The following is a 24,173-nucleotide window of genomic DNA, read 5'->3' on the forward strand; positions in this document are numbered from 1 at the left end:
ATTCATTTTATATATATGTGTATATAAATTTATATTTATAGGTATACATATACATAAATATATACAAGCATATCATACACATACACACATCTGTGTGTATTTATGTCCCACACTATGTGTGGGTGTGCCAAACATTAATGCAGTCATACCACTTTTTCAGTGCCTCAGAAATTTCTCCAAAAGTCGAGCTCTCAGAAAGAAAAGGAAAGACATTGGTCTGCTTGTACAGTCCTAAAATGTCCTGTGCTCTCCTGCAGTCCCCAAACCATGCAACAACCATTTTGACTCTGACTCCCGTACTAATTTCTGCTCTCAAGGCACTGACTTCACTCTGACATTTAATTTGCCTTTTATTCACTGGCATCTCCATATTTTAAGCCATACAGCCATATAAGATTTTTTTTTAAGTTTTATTATGTTATTTTAATCACCATACATCACATCATTAGTTTTTGATGTAGTGTTCCATGATTCATTGTTTGCGTATAACACCCAGGGCTCCATTCAATATGTGCCCTCTTTAATACCCATCACCAGGCTAACCCATCCCCCCCACCCCCTCCCCTCAAGAACCCTCAGTTTAATAAACATTAGATTAGTTAAACCCAAACTCAGTGTCTGAAGTGGGAGAGCCACATGATAAGTTTCACTTCATTTAATGACAATAAAGGGGATGTGTTTAGAAACAGATACTCATGGGGAGAAATTAAAAAAAACTATCAAACTTAACTGTAGCTAAAACATGGAGCATGTGCTTTTCGCTTAAGAAAATAAATTATTAAATATGAGAAAAAATGGACCTTAAGCGATATCCTGTGGTCACTTACGAATTTACTTGTGAGAAATATCTCTCATAATATGAGAAAGGAGATTGTAATGTGATGTGTTCTTTGGGATGTTAGATTAGTTTCCACAAATTCTGAAACCCTGCTTTGACATTACCAAAGGTGGCTACACTTGCCTTATAAGTAAGAATACTATCATGATTTTACAGAGGTTTATAGGGGATACTTTCTAAGAGCATTAGAAATGGCAGTTTTCATAATATTTTCTGTTTAGAAAATAACAGGGTCAGACATATGGAATATAAAATTCATCCCAAATATTAGCTTTATTGATTAATTTATTTTCGGAGTATTTTGTATTATTAAAAATCTATACATTTTTATCTTTAGGACAACAGAAGTCAAAATGCATAGTCACATACCTGTGTCTGTTTAGGACCAATATCCATTCTTTCAAGAAGGTCATTTAAAAAAGCTGTAACACTCTCCCAGGGGTAAATACTATTGGAGCCATCCAGCACTATGACTATGTCCAGTTGGGTGCTGCATTCTGTAATAAAAAGAGTCAACTGTGCAAATTTGGAGTTTGTCTTTTTAGATAGTATGAAGGTGTATGGAGTGTTTTCATAGCTGAAATAAGCTCATTTTAAAAGATAAGCTGAGAGTTTACATAGTGTATACATTGGGTTTATAATCAGAAAAAATAGTTTTAGGAAAAGTAAAGGTGATAAATACTACTGCATTCAATAGCAATTGGTTTAGGATTCTTATCAAGTAAAACTCATCTCTACTTAATTTTAATCAACATTGTATGAGTTATCTTTGGAAATTTTCTCAATATGAATTTTTTATATAACAGTTCTCATTCTGTGTGTATTTCAAATGAGATTACTTTCTTCAAAGAGACTCACTCTTTAAATAAAAACAGTGTGACAGCTTTAGCTATGATGTTTAAACAAGATTCTGTTAAAGGTTATTTACACTAATAATCAGCTCCAAAAATAGAAGTGAGGTTTGGTTATAAATTGGCAAAGCAAACATTTACCTAAATTGGTAATGCTGGTAGCTGGGAAAATACTTCAAGCTCTTTGGTATGCTCCTGTGTATACATATGTCTCATTCATTGCTTACACTTTTCAAACATGTAAGAACATTGCATAAAATGTGTACCTCGTACAGGAGCAATGGAGTTCACGACTTGAAATGTGGGGCTGACATCAGAACAGATTCCAGTTGTGTAATGCAAATGTCCACATCTATAGGCATATAAGGGGCCACATGCCTTTTAAAAAATTAAAAACCATAAGATTAAAAATTATATAACAGATTTTATAAAGTCTTAGAATAACAGCATTCCTGGTTCATTAACCAACTCTTTGCTATCTTACCAGAAACCCTCCGTTTGGGTTGGTGACTAAAGTTGATCCAAAAGTCATGTTCTCCTTTACTTCTGTGACATTGGGAATTGATGTATTAACTAAAAATAGAACAAAATTTTATGAGGGTAGAAAACAAAGTATAATTAAGTGTCTTCTCATTAAGACATTCTATTTGCTTTGCTCATATCATAGCACTTTCTTCGTCTGATTCAACTAAATAGTCTTCAAAGTATTATTAAGGAATATAATGAACAAGCTAAGGCTAAAAACCTGGCTTATGTCCCAGAAACTTTGTCTGGATAGCTGTCTCAAATAGTTTTGCTGAACTGTAAAAGAATGCAGAACTATTGGGGCAATGAGAGAATGTGGGATAGCCTTTCACACATTTTTGCTAATTAAAACAAATAAAATATTTAACCTCATAATATTATAGACATAATGTAAACTTACACACCTACCTTGCATGTTATATCTATATGTTATAAATAACCAATGATAAAACATGATTTCTGACAAGAGGGAAAATGAGTAGTAGAGCAGATAAAAAACCCCTCAAATACCAAATGTAAGTTTATGATCATTAATTTCACCATCATGGGGACATCATGAAGGTAACAAACAAAACTGGAGCAAGACTGAGCATTGGTCAGGACGTTTGGAGAAAAGAAACAATGAAAGGATACCATTTGACATTCGAGATAGGAACGTTGGGTCTTGAAGCATGCCAACCTAGCAAAATTGGCAAGAAGTTCCAGTTATTCATACTGAAGAAAAAAAAAAAGATTGGACAGGGAAATAAAAATCTTCTAAACCCTGCTTAGCAGAGTGCTGAAATATTTGAAAGTGGCAAAACTCAGGTTCAAGAAAGATTTCTCTCACTGTTAAGGCCCAGAAGTTTTTCCTACCTTAAAACCATATACAGCTTAAAGTGAGGGAATGGAAGCCGAGATTCCTGAATGGTCACTCTGTCTTCCTAATCTGACCGTGGTCCTTGTCCCAGAGTTTAGTCTGGTTTGCCTTGAAAGTACTTGGAACTGGGCTATTATTTACACAGGTCTTGAATAATCTGGATTAGAGTTTTTTATTCTAGGGTTGACCCTGGATGAACATTCTTGGGACATTACGGACTATAGCAGGAACTTCTCCACCGTTGTTGATGTAGTTAAAATCTCCAAGCTAATGTTAAAACTCTATTACAGTTCCCAGTAATGAAAGAATAGCTCCTATCAGAACAAGTCCTTTGCAAATAACAACTATAACTCTAGGAAAAGGAGAGAAAAAAAAAAAAAAAAAAACATCTGAAGGCACTGGAAAGCAACCAAAAGCAGACAGAAACTGGAGGCAAGTATGTACTTGTAAGAAAAGATAAGCACTGGGTGAGTTTCCTGTTTATGTGTTTGTTTTCCCCCAAGGGAAGGCTCTTGTCAGTGGCTAAACCTCAAATAAAGCTCAAAGTCTTACTGTTTTGAAGAAACAGAGGACAGAAATTGGGGTAATGACAGCAACTGCAAAGTGAGGGGGTATATCTTGGAAAGCAGAACCACAAAAAGAGAGTTCCAACATATACGTGTATATTCTGTCCAAATATCTGAAGGACTTGAACTGTATATGTGCAGGGTAAATTTCAAACAGCTCAGCTACAATTAGAAGAACTGAATAGAGTTTTTAACTGCTTCCCACTGCAGTTTGGAAATTGAGTTCAGCCAAGGAAACTGTCTGCTAAAACAAAAAGTTAAGACTATTCAAAGACACATAAATGATCTAGAATCTCCACACTTATAACTCAAAAGTATAATCCAGGATATAATCCAAAATTACTAAACACAAGATAAAACAGGAAAATGTGACTCAAGCTCAAGAGAAAGGTAATAAATAGAAAGTGATGTTGAGATATTCCAGATGTTCTAATTATCAGACAAGGATATTAAAGCAGCTATTATAACTATGCTCATAAATGTACAGGAAAAATGTTCATAATAAACAAAATTGAAAGAAAGAGAACTCAAAAATAAAATATTTGAAGTTAAACCTACAAAATATATACTAATTTGATGGTATTTAATACTGTATAGAACACTGATAGGATTCTAATTCTTGGATAGTTCTAATAGGAAGTTTCTAGTCATGTTCTAATTACAATGATATTTCTATCAAACTTACCCATTTCTATATAAATTTACCTTGTACTATTCTCTTTAAAAGAATTTATGTATTACAAGTCTTGTGCTATTTTCTTTTTAAAAAGAAACAGTTAAATTTTGTGGAGGCAATGTAATGGGTGGGGTTATTTGGAAAGGTCTTTTATTTCTAAATCTATGGGTATTCTATAATGAATTCTAAAGCAAATGAAGGGCAGACAATCAAAATGTCATTTTATGTGAATCTGAGTGATAAGAACTGAAGAATATTTATAGATTCTTGTAATCTTTTCTTGAGTTAAAATTTATTTTTAATGAGAATACTGGGTATAATTTAGGATCAGGCTTTAACGTTTTGACTTTACGTACCTGGTAGATCCAACTTTATGCAAGGTAATGGTTTGCCTCTCCCAACTGGACACTTATAGACATCTCCAGTTCTGTTCTTGGGTTGACCAACTAGAGGAGAACCAACAAGCACCCTGGAAGTTACATAACTCAATTAACATTTTTGAATAAAAGGAAACATTTTATTTTAGTTATTTCATGACTAGTTCCAAGACAATGACAGTTTCATAGACATAATCAGATAGTTACCCTCTGTTAATAATGTAATGTTATTCAAAATAAGCTGAGTGTCTTCAAATTGCAGGTTGATTTGTATTAAAAAACTATAAAATATATAGAGGAGAGATTTCAGTATATTTTATTTATTGTATTATATATTACTTTATTATATATTTTATTTGGGGGCTGAAATAATAAATAGTGGTTAAGCCTGCTGCTGTGTTAGTTCACAAAGCATACATGGAAGTATAAATGACTTTTTCCTATGAGGAGTTGATAATTTCATAGAGAAGTTAGCAAATATAAACATTTGATTATCATAAGAATTAGTATTAGTATATACTAGTTTGTAAGCATTTAGAAAATAAGGATAGTTGTGAGACACAGGTTAAAATCACTTACTGTCTTTTTAGACAGAATTATAGAATTGCTTTAATAATAATTAATGAAAAAATATAATCATGATTTATTTTAGTCCTAGGAAGCCATTTAACAAGTTTTCCTGTGATATCTTTGGGAATAGTGTGGATGAATGTGGTTGAGTGTTAAGGCACTTGGGTGGATTCACAGCTGCTGATTCATTGCTGGGTGAAAAGCTATATACAAAGATGCTGATTACTATCAACCAAAGGACTTTAATTATGTGCCATAAGAATGTACTTGGGTTGTCTTAGCCTGTATCTTTGTTTATGACTTTTGAGAAGATACAGAAAGCATAAAGTTATGCATCAAGTAAATCAGTATATCTATTTGGGCAATCAGAAGTGTCTCAAAATTCTGGAACTAGAAACTTAATAAACTAGTTAAAATTTAATATGAACCTATGTAAATAACTTCACTTAGCTGCATACTATTATCTACATCAATACAGAATGTGGGCAACCTGACTCAATAGGAGTTCATGTAAAAATGACAGGGGGGTTTGTTGATAGCAAGTAAACATGAGCCAACAGTGTATTTTAGTATCAAAAATGCTAAAGTGACCGTAGGCTGCATTGCTGGAAATAGATGCCCTGGTCAAGGAAAGTGATCACCCCTCTGTGCTCTGCACTGTCAGACCATGTCTGTAATCTCCAAATTAAAAGGGACATAGGCACAATGGGATGTATTTGGGAGTTATGACTCAGATGGTTAAGCACCTGGTAATTTTGTCAGACCAGAGGTGCTTGAGGGAAAGTTGGGGATGTTTAGCATAAAAAAAAAAATCTGAAGGAGAGTTGAGAGGTTCCATTGGAGTGTAGGTGCTGAAGGCATATATTTAAAAAAAAAAATCTAAATATTTGAAAGTCTCTCATATTGAAAAGAAATGGGATTTATTTTGTGTAAATTCTTTGGATAAAGCTAGTATTAATGAAAATGTTTTATAACATGCAAATATTGAATTGTTGAACAGACTCCCTAAAACATAGCTATGCTTTAATGCCTTTGTAAAGCCATTTTTTATATGCATAAATAACCATAAAAATGTTTAAACCTTTTAATGCATAATTCTTACTTCTGGCAATCTATCCTAAAAAAATGGCTTAAATTAAGGGAAAAAGCTTAATGCATAAAAAATAATGCTCATAGTGTTATATACAATATAAAAGATGAAAAAAATATAGTCAATAGCAAAAACTAATTATTGCAGGGTCATTCTATAGAATATTGCAGTCATAAAAAATAATAGTTAATGAGATTGTATGGTGGTATTAAAATCATTTATGATCTAATTCAAAGTAAAAATCTACCTCATTTAGTGAAAATCTATGACAATTCAAAGTGGATGACAAATTATATTAAATGTATTCATCATAATAGCAATGACAATAATAGCTGGCACTTACTAAATCTATACCTTGTGCCATATACTGTTCTAAGTGCTTTCCATAAACTAAGTAATTTAATCCTCTCCATTAAATACAGCATGAACTTTGGTGCCAGACTTCATGCATTCAAATCATAGCTTTGTCACTTAGTTGCATGATTTAGGACAAGTCACTTAGGCTCTGTGCCTTAGTTTCTTCATCTGTAAAAATGGAACTACTACATCTATGTAAAACATAGATTAAAAGGGAGTTCATCAAAAAACAAATTATATTAAGGAAGTTATGGTTAGTGTTCTTTCCCCAATATTTTCAAAGCTTTTTTTAATGTGATTGATTAGTTTTATAGTTAAGACAGTTTAGAGGAAAGTAGTGAGCCTATTTAAATATTTAAGTTGAGGCTAGATAGATTGAATAATGTTTATTAAGAACAGTCTATAAGCCCAGCATGTACACTAGGCCCTGGGGATATGAAATTAATAAAACACGTTTTTTTAGGTTGCTTAAAACTTAGGGGGAAAGCAGAACTATAAATGGACTATTATAATACTGAATAGGTCAGAACTTGGTGCAACTTCAGCAAGGTCTTAGAAGCAAGAAGAAATAGCTCTTTGGTAGGTCCAAGTAGCTCATCGTAGCTGGAGTAGAAGTTGAGCCTGGCAAGCTAAACAGTGTCCAGATCACGACCATCCCTATAGTCCAGTTTAAGGAATTTGGATTTATTATATGGAGGGGAGAGTTGGGAACCACCGATGCTTTTAAGGAGGGATGTGACATGATCAAATGCTTTACAGAGCTTATTTGCTTGCAGTGTCATGAATAAATTGGGAAAGGGGAAAATTAGACTCAGAGAGTGAAGGTAAGAGTTTCTAGACCCAGACAAGAAAGAAGGATCTGAATTTAGGAAGTGGAGAGGAAGGGAGAACAATTTCTACAAATAGAATATAAGTTATCTTACTCTAGGTTTCCCCAAAAGCAGACCCTAGACAAGGACTTTGGTGCCGGTAGATTTTGGGGAGGCAATTCCAAGCACACACAAATGTGGAGGTGGGAAAATGATAGAGGGAAGAAAGGCCGATAGAGTGCATTGATAATGGTTTACTTCTGCAGGGCTCTGGGCTCAGTCTTGCTGGTGAGCATCTCAGAAACCACATGGAACATATATGAGCATGCTCTGAGCATGGTTGAGGCCCTAAGAATAAATACTACTGCCTTATGAGAGTACAAAGTAAGAAGAGAGCTGAAGGAAAAAATAACACCTAAGATTTTAATGAGCAAAGGAAGAAAACTGGTAGGAGTGTCCAGAGAAGGAGAGAGAGAATTAGGAAACAGTGGTATCACAAAAGACAACGAGGAAAGAATATAAAAAATGGGAGCCATGAGTAAAGAGCAGACGTCGTTTCAAGACATTTGGCTAAAAATGAAGGAGATGGGCCATGTCAATATGTGTGGGCTTTTTTCCCCCATGCAAACCATCAAGGGTTTGAGGTGAGCTTAATTTTATTATGGAAGGCATCCATATATTGATAAATGATGTTGAGAGAGAGCTAGTAACAAGAGAAAGGCTAATATTACAGAAGAGAGAGCCCCTGAGCTGGTGGAAGGGATGGATCCAGAAGGACAAATTTGTCTTAGACATGAGGAAGGGCCACTGATTACCTAGGCAGGGATCTGGGTGCCCCAGTATCCAGAGGTTTGAAACTGTAGTAGATGGCTTGGAAATTTTTTGCATTCTTTGTAATGTGACATTGTCCTTCACTGTCCTTCACTAAGGCAGAATCTGTTTTTTCCTCCTGTCAAACTGGGACTTACTTGATAAACAGAAGGCAGCAGAAACAGCACTGTGACTCCTGAGGCTTGAGTAGTGTATAGAATTGTCAAATCAATACGTTGTACACCTGAAGCTAATGTAACATTGTATGTCAACTATATTTCAATAATTAAAAAAAAATGCATTACAGATTCTACTTCACTCTTTTGGAAATCTGAGATCACATGCTGTGAAGAAGCCCAGTCTAGCCTAATGGAGGATGAGAGGTCACATGGGGGAGAAGTAGTGCTTGAGCCAACAGCATGAACTGCCAGGCATGTGAGTTAAATCATCTTAGACCCTCCAGTCCCAAGTGAGGTACCAGATGAGCATTCATGCAGTTCCCAGGTAGCAGGGGAACACCTATGCAATCCTCAAAATCTTGAGAAATAATAAAAAATATTGTTTGAGCTCACAAAGTTTTGAGATGATTTGTTATATACCAAGAGATAACTGAAACAGGAAGGGAGGATAAAGTTTTAATCTAGAGCCCCTCCCTCCTTTCTTTCCTTCTTTCTTTCCTTAACTTCCTTCCTTCTTTCTTTGAAAACAGTAGCAATTGCCATTTCATGAGATTTAGGGACAGAGGTAATTGGGTGGGGGGCTTGCAGAGATTTAATTTAGATTTAAACTGACAGGGCCTATGTAGACCAGTTAGGGAACCCTCAGGCCAAAATGAAGTCAGGGATGTTTTGGAAGTTGTTTCTACTGTAGATGTAAGATAGGCCTCCAAACCCCTTCCAATGCGAAGATTTCATGATCCAAATAGACAAATTATGTGTGTAGAAGAGTACTGATTAGTTTAGGAAACATGTACCATTAGCTGGGGAAAATCTAGGATAATTGATGAAAAGTGAGTGCTGAATGGCATGTTAATAGTAAAGTTATTGTGAATTTTAAAACAGGAGAGAAGAGAGATTTGCAGCCCAAGCAAAAGTTGAAAACAGGAGAGTGAGGGCTGAAAATGAGGGTGATGAGGAGGTCCAGGTGGTGGGAACACAGTGGAGAGCCTCTGTATACACTGGAGCAGGGAGGTTGAGAGTGGCATGCCTCTGACTTTAAAGGAGAGGCTCTGTAGTTTATATTTGATTTCTAGGGCAATAGAAAGCCCCTACAGTATGGGGATCACTGGAAATGACCCGAAATAGCAACTGGAGCCATGGCCGATTCTGGATTCTGGAGAAGTAAGCCCTGAGGTGTGAGAGCTCAGAAAGCAGTAGTGTAGTAGACCAGGACTACCTAATCTGAAGTAAGTCTCACTTTTCCCAAGCTGTATAAAAATAACAAGATCCTAGAAAAGTATCAGCATAGTCTTTATGGAATTTCAGGAATCTCCAGTATTCTCAATCCCCATTATCTTGCTCTTTTTTCTCAAATACTTACTACATTCTGACATGATATAACCTACCTGTTTATTACATTTATTATTTATTTTTTGTTCCCTCCTTCCCCAGTAGAATACAACCTTCACAATAGCAGGAATTTTCATCTATTTTGTTCACTCATATACCCTTAAGGCTTATAAGAGTGCCAGAAACAAAATAGGCATTCAGTATTTACTAAGTGAATGAATTAATGATTGTATCAAATGCGCTAAGAATCTGAATAAGACAGACCTGGGAATTTATGACTCATGTGACCAGCTAAGAGGTCCTAATTGTGAAGTCTTCTTTTCCATTTTAGAGGCTGAATCTTTTGCTTAAGCAGAATGCCATATATGACTTTGGCATGGCACAGGAGGCATTTCCACAGGTCAAGTTTCCAGAGAATCCTTGTGGTTACAGGACAGAATTGGCTGAAAGTCAGAAGGCTGGTGTTCCATGTCCTGGCCCTGATACATACTTACTATATTAAACCCTTGGCAGTTCATTCTCTGAGTCTCAGTTTCCTGTCTAGAAAATGAGGATGGTAACAATGGTATCTGCTCAAACCCATAGGGTCACTGTGTGAAGACCCAAGATACATTGTGTCATGAATGATGATATTGTTATTTCAAATTTTAATGCAAGTTTGCTTTAACTCATTACATTTTATTTCTATTAGATTTTTGCTTTTTCTATGGCACTATTGCAATGATGTGTGTGCAGATTAAGAGGATTAAAGAATGTTCTGGATCTCATTATTGATCTCTAGAGAAACACCTGATGAACTCAAAGATCATCAAAGTGAGAGAAACAATTTTTTCTATACCCATTCTATGACTAATTCTAACTCTTTCTATACTCATTCTAAAATGACTAATTCTGATTCTCATTCACTCATTCTAAAAGTTCATCTTATAATCTGCTCTCCTCTATGAAAAAGCTCCAGTCATAACAAAATTTAGTAACCTGAGAAATATTTGCTATTCATAATAGTCATTCTTGTCATTGTGACCATTAGTTTACTTATTTGAAGAGTAGCTGTTCTGTGACTCCTCTACTTCATATTTATGTTTTTTCCTCTGTAAAAGATAGTTTTCTAGAGATTTTTGTCTCATATTTACATTATCTCATGAACACTCTTTTCACCTCTTTTTTGATGTCCAAGCCAAAGTCACTATCAGAGTACCAAGTACCCCCGCCAGCCAGTACCCCCCTTTTTTTAAATGAATTGAGTGTTTGGTCATCTTGGAAAATGAAGTTACATAGTAGTCCCATTAGCTGCAGTACTTTCAGTAATGAAAGGTATAGGGGTGGAAATGAGGTGAGCCAAAGAAATGACAAGTTTAGCAAGGAGGAAATTTCAACTTCAAAAGATATTATAAACAATGGAAAATAAATATTATATTATAATTGTAAGAGAAAATGTGCTAGAACCTTTGAAAAATCTTCTTACCCCAAGCTTGAATAGGTCTTACTTAAAACATACATACATTGGAAATAGAGCAGCAATCACATGAATTCACTGGTAAACCTTACTTGGCATAAAGCAGGGTCCTCTAGGGAAAAGGCAGGAAGCCAACATATTTTGATATATATTGGGTGGAGGATTGACTAGGGAGGTATCTGCATCATGAAACCTACTTTGAGAGGCAGGCTCACTGAAGTCACTGAACCCCAAGAATGGTTGCTTGAACAGCAGTTAAAAGGGTTGATGCACATATTAAAAGGAATGAAGCAAAGGAGCCACAGAGTGGAAAGCCCTGAGACAATATCTCACATTTTCCCATTTGGTGGAAACTTTGCCATACTGGTGATTACCACTAAATCTGGAAAGTTTGTGCAATGCTGAGCACATTTAAGTTTCTTTTCTTCAAAGCAAAAGTATTAAACTAATTGTGTTCTCTGTGAATTTTTCTGAACCACATTGCAATTATTTGGATGTTTCAACTCATGCTAGCCATAATGAACAACGGCTGATCTTAATCAGAGGTATAATGTGTTCTGCTACTGAGAAAACATGTGGTTTCTGAGCCAAATATATAAAGTAAATTACACTTCACAGTAAACTTTTGAAAGGTAAAGGGGGCATAAGGCTGCCCTTTTTTGTTAACTTTTAATTCTTTCTAAAGAATTAAAGTAATGCTTTTCTTTTTTTTTTAAAGATTTTATTTATTTATTTGAGAGAGAGAGAATGAGAGATAGAGAGCACGAGAGGGAAGAGGGTCAGAGGGAGAAGCAGACTCCCTGCTGAGCAGGGAGTCCGATGTGGGACTCGATCCCGCGACTCCAGGATCATGACCTGAGCCGAAGGCAGTCGCTTAACCAACTGAGCCACCCAGGTGCCCTAAAGTAATGCTTTTCAAATGCACAGACTGCACTTGTAATGGACCAACAAGTACTACTTCTTTTTTTTTAATTTTATTATGTTATCTTAATCACCATACATTACATCATTAGTTTTTGATGTAGTGTTCCATGATTCATTGTTTGCGTATAACACCCAGTGCTCCATTCAATACGTGCCCTCTTTAATAACCATCACCAGGTTAACCCATCCCCCCACCCCTCCCCTCTAGAACCCTCAGTTTGTTTCTCAGAGTCCATAGTCTCTCATCGTTTGTCTCCCCTTCTGATTCCCCCCCTTCATTTATCCCTTCCTGCTATCTTCTTTTTTTTTTTTTAACATACAATGTATTATCTGTTTCAGAGGTACAGGTCTGTGATTCATCAGTCTTACACAATTCACAGTGCTCACCATAGCACATACCCTCCCCGATGTCTATCACCCAGCCACCCCAACCCTCCCACCCCCACTTCTTTAGGCAAACTTCAGCCAAGATGCAATATGGGTCAGGGTGATTTTTAAAAATCTGAGGTTGATGAGCTTCCAAAACCTGAGTAGTAAATATGATTTATAAAGGTACCCACCTCTGGAGAAAACCTGAGTAACAAAATCCACGTCCTCCAAATACGTCAGTTATTCCATAGGCAATTTCTTAAAGTAAGTCTGCATCCTATCAGCTTTTATAAACACAGAATATCCAAACATGTTTCTAAAATTTATTTTACAGTACCAGTGCCTGGATCTCTTTAGAACAATATGCTGCTACTATGCCATCCTTAAAGGTTTAGACATTTAGATTTTTGTAGTTTGCTTACTTTTAAATTCAGTTGGCCACATTGCTTTTGTTATTCTGATTTTTCACACCTCTTATATAAAACCATTGTGAATATGGAATGACAAAATGGAATTAAATTATCTGACATCCTTATACATTCAAATGCTCACAAATTCTCACATGTATGTTAACATGTAAAGTCTGAAACTGTGAAGATAGTTATTATCAGCATTTACTTCTTAATATAGTTCTAATAAAGAAAAAAGCACCAGACTGGGAGTGGAGAGATGTGAGTTCTATTTTCAGCTCTGGCGCTAAGTAGTGACAGAAGTCACTTACAAAAAAACAAAAAAACAAATACTTTATTGAAATATGATTGACATATTAAAAGTTGTACATACTTAATGTATACAACTTGATGAGTTTAGAGACAAGTATACACCTGTTAAACCATCACCCCAGTCTATATGCCATAAACGTATCTATCGCTTCTACAAGTTTCCTCCAATACTCTTTTTTTTTCCTCCAATACTCTTTAGTTACTATTATTATTATTTCATGATAAGAACACTTAACGTAAGATCTACCTTCTTTTTTTTAATACTGCTGATTATAGTTTATTATAATAGGATACAAATTAAGATGAGTCCTCCAAAAGAGACCACAGTACAAGGTCTGGGAGGGTCCCAAATGTGAAGTTTCTGTGTCCTCAGGACACAACACTTGCAGCCCATCAGTGAGCAGGAAGCTCACTCAAGCCTCAGTGTCCTGAGTTTTTATTAGGGCCTTATTATATAGGCATAATTACTTGAAAAAGATCTACCTTCTTAATACATTTTTAAGTATACAGTACAGTATTGTTAACTATAGGCACTATGCTGTACAGTGAATCTGTAGTACTCATTCATCTTGCATAACTAAAACTTTGTGCCCTCTGAGTAATACTTCCTTGTTTTCCCTCCTCCCAGCTCCTGGTAGCCATGATTCCACATGCTACTTCTATGACTTGGACTATTTTAGACTCCTTATATAAGTGAGATCATGTAGTATTCGTCCTGTGTCTGGCTTATCTCACTGAGCAAAATGTACTCCAGTTTCCTCCATGTCTCAAAAGGCAAGATTTCCTTCCTTTTTTCAGGCTGAATAATATTCAATGTTATGTATATGACACAATTTTTAAAATCTATTCATCCATCAATGGACATTAGATTGCTTTCAAATCTTGGTTGTTGCGAATAATGTTGCAATGAACATGGGAATGCAGATACCTCTTCAAGATCCTGATTCCAATTATTTTGAATATTTACCCAGATGTGGGATGCTAGATCATATGGTGGTTCTATTTTTAATTTTCTGTGGAACCTCTATACTATTTTCCATAGTGATTGCATCAATTTTCATTCCCACCAACAGTGCACAAATGTTTCCTTTTTTCCACATCCTTGCCAACACTTCTCTTTTGTGTTTTTGATAATAGTCATAGAAGAGCCATTTTTAACATTACTTGTGTGTGTGTGCTTGTTTTTTCATTAATGATAACAGGGAGTTAAACTAGATTCATTTTTTTCAGCCAACAAATAATCATTGAATGTATATTATGTTTAAGGCCCGGTGCTAAATTGCAAGTGGGAACCAAAACCAGTCTTTGTTCTCTAAATATTTCCTCTAATATATTAACTTCTCCCTCTTATCTGTATTCCATTTCAGGTTTCCAACTATCCAGACATACTCAAGCTGTTTAAAACCATACTTACCAACTTCCTGATAAAACTTATTTTTCTTTCCTGTATATTTTCCTCTAAATGGCTACCCTATTTCCAATGATCCAGTGTAGAAATTCTGGAATATGTTTGACTCCTCCTACATCTCCATTTGACATTTCCAAACTTCCACCAATGATTCATCTAAATTTATCTTGGATACACTTTTCTTTCATTCCAGTTCTCCCTAATCTAGCCTGGGACCTCATCTCTTAAGCACCAGATTGCTATTTTTGCTTACCTATAGATTCCCCAGCTTTCAGGTACTTTTTTCTCCAATCCAATCTTTACGTAATTTCCTAAACTAAGGTTCATAAAAACCACCTACAATGGTTCTCAGTGCCCTTTACTTAGGTCCAAGTTTCTTCGTCTGGTTTCTAAGGTCTGCCACTACCATTTCTCCTCTATCATCCCTGTGTCAGTCCTGTTTGCTTACAAACACACCCATTTCTCAAATCTATGCCCTTGCTTATGGCGCTTCCCAGATTGGAGGGGCATTGCTTCTTTTTTTATTAAAAATTAAATCATCTTTCAAGACTCAGCTCAAGAGTCAAGAATCAATTCCTCCTTCTCTTAAATCCTATTGAATTTATAGTGTATATTATACTGATTAGCACAACTGTTTTTTTTTAATATTTCAAGTTTTCATTTAAATTTTAGTTAGTTAACATATAGCATAACATTAGTTTCAGGAGTAGAATTTAGTGATTCATCACTTACATATGACAACTAGGGCTTATCACAAGTGCTCTCCTTAATGCCCATCACTCATATAGCCCATTCCCTGCCCACTTCCCTTCCAGCAACTCTCAGTTTGTTTGCTATAGTTAAGAGGCTCTTATGGTTTGCCCCTCTCTATCTCTCTCTTTTTTTTATTTCACTTATGTTCATCTGTTTTGTTTCTTAAATTCCACATATAAGTGAAATCTTATGGTATGTGCCTTTCTCTGACTTATTTCGCTTAGCATAATATACTCTAGCTCTATTCACGTTGTTGCAAATGGCAAGATTTCATTCTTTTTCATTCTTTTGATGGCTGAGTGATATTCGATTATGTGTGTGTGTACATATACACACCCCGACATCTTCTTTTTCCATTCATCAGTCGCTGGACATATGGGGAGGAACATAGGGAGATAGGTGGGGAGAAGCAGAGGGAGAGAGAATCCCTAGCAGGCTCCAGGCCCACTGAGGAGCCCGATTCAGGGCTCCATGCAGGGCTTGATCCCACAACCCTGAGATCATGACCTGAGATGAAATCAATAGTTGGATGCTTAACTGACTGAGCTACTGCCCAACTGAGTTTCAGTTTATTGTAGCTTATACTTGGCCCACTCACATTATTCTCTGAGAGGCAGAGCTCCCTGAATTGCAGGCATAATGCCTAAAGGAATAGAACTGGTGTCTAGAGAGATGATTTTACCTATCTAACCTTAAATGGGGTGGGGGTGGGGTGGCAAGTGAGAGTATAGGTTGGAAGGACAAAGAATACAAAACTCATACTCTATTATTAGATGTCTCATCTAAGATATTTGTAAGGAGAGTAGAGAGTGAAACACCTCCACAAATTCTAGTTTGTACCTAGGATATAATATTTGTATGCAGAAAATGTGAGAACTCAAATTCTTACTATTGATCATTTTGGGGGGCTTATGATCAAATGAAGTCTAAAAGATAAAGTGAAATGTCAAAAAATCCATATTTTTTTATTTGTGAAATATAGTAGAGTGATAGATTACTGTTTCCTAAGAAGTATAGATCTCTTTTTGATTATTCTTTTTGTTACTAGAATAGTTTAACTTATTAAACTGAAGCAAAGTTTAACAACTTCTTGTTCTTTTTTTCCCAAAAAACAAGAGGCATTAAAAATTATGTTAAATATAAAGTAAAAGAGCTTTAATATTAATTTTGTGTAATTTTCAACAGGTTAAATATGCTTTAAAAATCATACCTGAAGTGAACTGAATCATTACTAACGGGCTTAAAAGTGTATAAAAGAAATTCAGTAAGGTTCATTGTAAACAGTAAACCAAACTCAGTAGGTTAGTACATTACCAAAAATAGAAGCTCAATAATATCTTATGGAAGTGATATTAACCCTTTCAATATAGCTTCTCATCTGCCTCTCAATCCTTCCAGCTGAATTGTTCTCTAGAATGAGAACAATTAAAGAACTCTTGCCAGAATAACAATTACAGAACAATGACTATTTTGCACAAGGACCTTCCTTGAGGTCAACACGGGTTTCAACAGAAATCACTAACCACTTCCTTTAGTACTGCCAAGGAATTTTCCTTTTTTTTTTTTACTGTGTCAGTTTCCATTACCAAATGATTAGACTGCAATTTCTATCATGCATGATTCATTCTGTTGAAGTCTCATTCATAAAACAAACAGTAACCAAACAATATTTTCCATTACTTTGTAAAAAAAACTAGACAACAACACAACAAAATTGACCGGCTTACCATTTTCCTTCTTCATTTTCATATTGTTGAACAGTATATCCAAACATGTCCTCCACGGGGCCACTGAAAGTCATTGAATTTTTCACATCAACGTTGAATGATACGCAGAAGCCTAGAACAACTTTAAGAGAGAAAACAGAGTCCAGTTACACAGAGTTAACTAAGATTCCATAATGTTCTGAATTATGGAAGGCATGTTAAAAAGAGCAATGATGTTCAAAAAATGAGAACTGCAAGAAAGGTCTACAATATTAATTGTATTACTGACTGAAAATAACAACTAAAGAATACAAGTACTAATATTCAAACAAAATCCTATAGAAATTTAGTAGCTGTACCATTCCCAGAGCTAATGACTTCAGAATATGAGAGAGCTGGCAAAAATTCATGCTTGTATATGCCTAATGTGGTTTCAGATATCTTTCCAGTAGTGAGCCCTACAGTGAATCACGGTCACCAATGAAATGTAAACACCTTCTTTTTCCTGTTTTCACTATGAAGGATGAAAGAATCACCCTTTAAACCCTCAGGAGAGGAAGCTTTCTCCTTGCTGCTTCCAAAGGCAATGCAAGCTGATTGCCTCCACCCAGAAATGGCTTCCTAAGCAGGCCTGAGGTTTGCTCTGCTTCCCTCTCAATCAAGTGGTGGACAGAAAGCTTATCCTAATACACTAGAACCTCTGTATAGTGTTGGTGGTGATAACCTCACAGGTTGCTGTCCATGATATATCTAAATCACATGACATATCTAAAGAGCTTACTCAGTGCTTGACACACACTAGATAGTCAGTGAGGGTTAATTCTCTTCAATTTCCTTAAAGTTCATGTAATGAAAACCCTTTACAAGTGAGACTCTCTCCTAAAAGGGTTCTGGATGGTGCCAAATTCTGTCAAATGGATGGTGCCAAATTCCATGTTTGGTACTACTTTTTAAAGTATACTTGTGAAGTTACAAAACATTCCTCTCCTAGATGCAACTGAGAATTCTTCCCAAAGAGCACTCCCTTATAAAATCACAAGCATCATAAGGCACATTCAGAGGTAATTAAATTCACTGTTCTTTATTAAAACCATGATACAGCTACACACATCTTGAAAAATTCTCTTTCCTTATTCATTATAAACCCTAAATCCAAACTCGAATTCATTCTATGCTCTAATTCATAATCTTCAATTTTAACATTATTGTTTCTTTGTTGCACAGGATTGTACCTAATTTAGAGAAAATTTTGTTCTTAATATATGTTCTCCCAAAGGCCATTAAAAAAAGATATTTATGTATACCTATTTATAAAGTCTTCCTTGATCTTTCCTACTGGAAATAATCTTTTTAATTACTAAATCCTCCTCTTTCATTTTCTGAATATCTCTCATAGAAATAATTATTAAATACTATTTTATTTACATTGTAATTATCTCTGTGTGATTTTCCCCCCCTAGTTTGGAAAATTCTTAAAAGCAGGGACTTTCTTCCTTATCTTTCTTATCCCTTCTCAAAATCTAGCCTAACTCCTTGTACACAGATGGGCAATAACATATTTGTAGAGTAAACACATTGAAGGAGAAAGTGTACCATTTGAAGTTAGAGGTGAACTGACAACTATTTCATTTTAGCTAAGAAAGACTTAACGGAGATGGAAATTTTCAAGTTAGATTTTTAAAGGGAGGGAGAGATTCAAATTGGCAGTGAGAAGAAAATATGTCCCAAGGATTTGGGAGGGTCTCTACAAGTAAGAAGACATAGAAAGGGACAAATATGGTTGCAAAATCATAGAGAGATTTGCTTGGCTCGCGTGGAAGATGCAGAAAAGGAATGGAAGGCTAGCATTGGTCCATTTATGTATATTTCCTGCTCCTACTTCAAGTGTGATGGAGACAGCTGGCTACCATCTTCTGTATAATTGTCTTTCACATATTTGAAGACAGTTTTAAACATGGTTCGCTCTACTCCAAACTAAATAGTACATGTTCCTACCCTTCTCTTACAGGTTTATTATTTTGAAAACTTGCAACAGATTATTTTTGATATGAGGGAGACACAAAGTAGTACGTCTACAACAGGATTTCTCAACTTTGTTGTTATTGACATTTTGAGTCAGAAAATTACTTGTTATGAAAGTCTATACTGTATGTTGTAGCAGCATCTGTGGTCCCTGTCCACATGATGCCAGTAGTACTCCCTGAGTTATGGAGATCAAAAATGTCTCCAGACACTGACAAATTCCCCTGGGACCAAAATTGCCCAAGTTGAAAATGACCATTCTATAGGTAAGGACCAGAACACCACCACCAATGATTTTGTTGAAGAAGATGATGGAAAAACAACTGGCTTGCAGACCAGCAGCATCTGCATCACCTGGAGCTTGTGAAGGATCCAAAATCTCAGGTTCCACTCGGATTTCCTGAACCAGTATCTCCATCCCAACAAGATCTCCAGGGGGTTCAATTCCTGTTAAGGTTTGAGAGGTGTAAGCCTGTAATATGGTAACCCTCTTTCATAATGTTGATGTGGGTAACATAATTTACCTAAATTAAAAGTACTCACCATCTTTTAGACCAAACGGGGAAGGGATTATCATTAGTCAGATTCAAGTTCACCTGCTCTTGAAATATTTTTCCAGCACTTTATTGTCTTTAATATATGTTCTCCCAAAGGCCATTCATGATACTCCTCAATATAAGACCAAGAGCTTTTGGTTTCCTTTTTAGGCCTGTTTATTCCACATGTTGTGTGGAATGTCCGGGGTGGGGGGGGTGTGCTGCACTTTTTTTTTTTCATTTCCTGTCTTCAGAATTCTACAGGCAATTTGCCCAAAGTGATTGTAAATCAGTCTCTTTCATGTTTGCTAAGGCACCAAGGAGACTGAAGCACAGGAGATGACATAAAAAAATAGTTTACATCTTGTTCTTTTGATTTAAAGAAGTGCACAAACAGTGAAAGCAGCTTCTTGTATTTTTGAGTTTGGTGCTCATTTTGTTATACTAAGTTGTCTTGGAACTTTATGTACCAGAGGTAAAGTAAAAATCATACTTATTCTTCGTCAAAGTCAAAAAACAAAAACAAAGTTGAGGTGGCTTAAGGGGCCATATAGGGTGAAAATGATGGGAAATAAGACATAGACAATAGTCAGATGTCAAAATTAAGTTCTGATTTCACATGTACCAGCAAAAGAGGAATTTTTTCCCTTTATAATAATAACATAATTACTATGTGTTACTCTTCACATGCTCCTTCTCATATAATTTTCCCACAACCTTACAGTTAGTGTTATTATCACCGCTATGCAAATGAAGAGAAGGAGGCTCAGGATAGCAGAGAAATTTGCCCACATTTCCCCAGGATTCCTAAAATTCACATTAATTTGATTTCTACATTTTATCGCTAAAACTGAAATGGGCTAGTAGAAGGCAACGTTACTATTAGTCCATGTAATCACATCTTCTGAAAAGCAAAATTAGGGAAGAGGCCTTCTACAGTGGCCATGGCTAAGAAAATGGGGATGAGGGGGCTGACTGGAGTAAGGAGAGAAGTCATGCCTGCAGAGCTCTAGATAAAGCATCATGAGATATTTCAGCCAAAACATTCATGTTCAGGTAGAAAAGAAATGGATAGGCTTGCTCTCTTTCAAATATGATTATATGTGTTATATATTTAAGGGCTAAAAACTGAGGAGGAAGATGAAATTGTTGGTATTGAAGGGTATATCTTGTGAAAAGAGATCATTTTGCACAATTTCTTTGCCCCAGTATGGAATTTGATGTGTAAGACAACTAAATGAGAGAAAGAGAAAAAGAGAGGAAGAGAGGGAGAAGTAACCTACAATTGTATGGTATTTTCTGCATATAAATATTTTGCCACGGGGCCACCTGGGTGGCTTAGTCGGTTAAGCAGCCAACTCTTGATTTTGCCTCAGGTCATGATCTCAGGGTCCTGGGATTGAGGCCCACTGAGGCTGGTGGGCTCTGCACTCAGCTGGAAGTCTGCTTCCAGATTTTCTCTCTCTCTCTCTCCCTCTGTCCCTCCCCCTGCTCTCTTTTGCTCTCTCTCAAATAAGCAAATAAGTCATAAAAAACCGTGTTGCTACTTACAAACATTTTCATATAAAAAGGGTATTGAACTAGACAACAAACTGTAGCGGTTGGGCAGAACAGTAGCCACTATTCTCTTCTTGTATGTTAGGAAACTGGACCTTAGAAGGGTTAAGTGATTGGCCTAATGTTAGGCTGTGTTAGTGGCAGAGAAGGACTTAACATTGGGCTTCTGAGGTCAAATCATAGACTTTCTGTGTCAACAGTGCCATTGAAGTGATCAGATTAATAAAAATAAAAATCATAACCCAGGTCAATAGAACGCTCAAATAGCCCATGAGAGCTCTTAATCATCTTGTAGCTTTGGAGTAGTTGAGGGTAGGACTGGCAGGAAAAGTTGAATGAAGGGAGCAAAGTCAGGGCATCTCCCGAGGGCACCGACCTTCTGGTCAAAGAAGACCTTCCTCCTCCACACATCCTCTGAGTTCCAAGAAAAGTCACTGCAGCCTGTTTGATTTTTTGCTTTTTAATGAAGAAAGTCTGTCTTTCACAGGGTGGTCCAGAAATTCTGATCTAATAATATCCAGATTGAAGCATTTAATAGCCAATGGAATTTTGAATATTTAAAATTCTAAGCCCAAGTAAAAAGGGTATCAAATAAATGGTGGATATTAAAATGCTATTGCTTTCTTTCAACAACTTCCTACACATTTATCCAATCTGGACATAGGAGAAATCATGGAATTAATATTATATTTATTATTTTTAAAGAGTGAAATGGCACAATAGTAAGATAGGAAATAATAACTTTTATTATAGTTAATGGTTTTTATTTTTTATTGGTTTAATGGTTTTTATTTACTTATTTTTAAAGATTTTATTTATTTATTTGAGAGAGAGTGAGAGAGAGAGTGTGTGTGAGCAGGGAGGGTCAGAGGGGGAGGGAGAAAGAATCTGAAGCAGACTTTAATGAGGAACCTGATGCAGGGCTCAACGGGAGGCTCAATCCCACCACCCTGAGATCATGACCTGAGCCAAAACCAAGAGTCAGATGCCCAACTGACTGGGCCACCCAGGCACCACTATAGTTAATGGTTTTTAGAGAAAATTCCTTGACTGTATAGAAAGATGGTAATCTTTAGAGATATATAAACCTAGGCTTAAAGAAGAGCCCTTTCACTTATATTATTTATGTAATTATTCACATTTATTCAACTACTCCACAAATATTCATCAAGACTTTACTTTGGGTTGAATAGATGTTAGGTCCTGGAGATATAATCATAAAAAGATGGTGCTTCTACTTTCAAGATCTTATAGCCTAGCTGGGAAAAATATAGTAAGTGATTTAACTTCCAGGAGCCTCAGCTTATCAGATTTAAAATGAGCTTAACAAATGCTTTATACGTATTGGTTGCTGTGACAAATACAACTTATGCATGTAGCAATAAACAATACTCAATAAATGAGTTAACTGTGTTCATAAGTAAAATCCAAAGAATCAGTTTACCATCTGGCAGTTGAATTTTCTTTTGGAAGAGGATCCCCTACTCCCATCCTGACGACCATTTGCATTTTGAAAAACAATACAGATGTGTTATATCAGTGGGGCAGGACAGTGAGTTCATTGACTCATTTCCATACAAAATTTCCTGTTTCTAAACCTGGTTGCAGTGACATGTGTAAAGAAAGTCCACGATGAGGGAATCAGACTTTCCAGGTGAAAGAACCGGCCAAGGAAGAGGAATGCAGGTGAATCCTGTCCTCCCAGTTAGATCTCTTGGGTTCTCATCTCAGTTCCTCAAGATGTGGTGAGTATTTATGACACCACCCAGGTTCTCATCCAATAGCAAGTTAAGGCTTCTCTTACTTAAATGACAATCTGCTCTTCTCTAACCTACTACAAAGATTACAAGTCTATTCCAAGGACAGGATAAGCCTGAAGTGATTCTTCTCCTATAATCAGGCCATACTTACTGAGTGACAATCTTGAGCCGCCTGAGAATCAGAGAAAATACCTAGGCGGTGCCACTCTGTAATGCAGAGCTGCAGAGTTCCCATAGCCCCCCAACCTGAATGCTGGTACATCCCGGGTGCCTCTTATGTCTCTTGCTGTGCCAAAGCCTCTTGGTGGAAAGAGTTCATCTTCCCCTGCTCAAATGGATAGAAACTCCTCAAGTTATATATGCTCACTATAACTGTGACACATTAGGTATTTTATATCACTTCAAATTTACTTTTCCTTCTCCTTAAATTCAAATAAAATATATTCAACTTGGAGACAGTTCAGGGGGTTGGAAGAAAAATTTTAATGATAAAAGTTGATGGAAACTGAAAGCCCTTTTCCTCACTTGCAATGTATAATGAAACATCTTTATAATATCAGTGCTATAAGTCTGAAATTTTAATTAGTTCAATTACTCTTGGTGGCTAAGTGAGTTGGATCTCAATTTTGGTGTACATGATTACCTTAAGAGAGAAAATTTGAGAGGTACCTGGGGGGCTTGGTTGAGTGTCCAACTCTTGGTTTCGGCTCAGGTCATGATCTCAGGATCGTGGGACTGAACCCCACATCAGGCTCTGTGCTCAGCGGGGAGCCTGCTTCTCTCCCTCTCCCTCTTCCTCTCCCTCTGCCCCCCCCCCCGCTTGTGTGTGTTCTTTCTCTCGCTCTAAAATAAATAAAGAAAAATCTTTTTAAGCAAGACAAAGTTTGATAGTGTAACTGGATCTATCCAAAAAATATAGTACTACATAATTCTAGTTGATCTGATATCTGAAGTGATTATTTTTACAGCATTGCAATCTTGAGAAGGATGAGACAAAGAAATCCAGTGGTGAAGACAACAGAAAATAAAAATAGAATAAAAAAACAACATTAGAGCCTTGAGCCTTGATGTAGAATCAACACAAGTGTTTAGAAACGGTATCATAGTCTCAAATACAGGAATAC

The 24,173-nt window shown here is 36.2% G+C and overlaps 1 protein-coding gene across 11 annotated transcripts in view; it reads right to left on the minus strand.

The window, feature by feature from the left end:
- The window catches only part of ITGA1 (integrin subunit alpha 1), a 167,818-nt gene that overhangs the window by 93,612 nt on the left and 50,033 nt on the right, over nucleotides 1-24,173 (minus strand). For 10 of the 11 annotated variants that reach the window (XR_003522259.1, XR_003522258.2, XR_003522257.2 and 7 more), the window contains 5 exons: nucleotides 17,196-17,316; nucleotides 4,672-4,784; nucleotides 2,174-2,262; nucleotides 1,956-2,067; nucleotides 1,208-1,335 (listed from right to left, as the gene is read on the minus strand). Coding sequence is in view for 8 of the 11 variants with exons in the window: in XM_027606606.1 (XP_027462407.1) it covers nucleotides 1,208-1,335; nucleotides 1,956-2,067; nucleotides 2,174-2,262; nucleotides 4,672-4,784; nucleotides 17,196-17,316 (563 nt within the window). In the remaining 3 variants the exon portion in view is untranslated. Of the gene's footprint in view, nucleotides 1-1,207; nucleotides 1,336-1,955; nucleotides 2,068-2,173; nucleotides 2,263-4,671; nucleotides 4,785-17,195; nucleotides 17,317-24,173 lie in introns of those variants that run through there. The other variant, XM_027606612.2, reaches the window with a different exon arrangement.

The sequence above is a fragment of the Zalophus californianus genome, chromosome 5 (genome assembly GCF_009762305.2).
Source record: "Zalophus californianus isolate mZalCal1 chromosome 5, mZalCal1.pri.v2, whole genome shotgun sequence".
Classification (NCBI taxonomy): Eukaryota; Metazoa; Chordata; class Mammalia; order Carnivora; family Otariidae; genus Zalophus; species Zalophus californianus.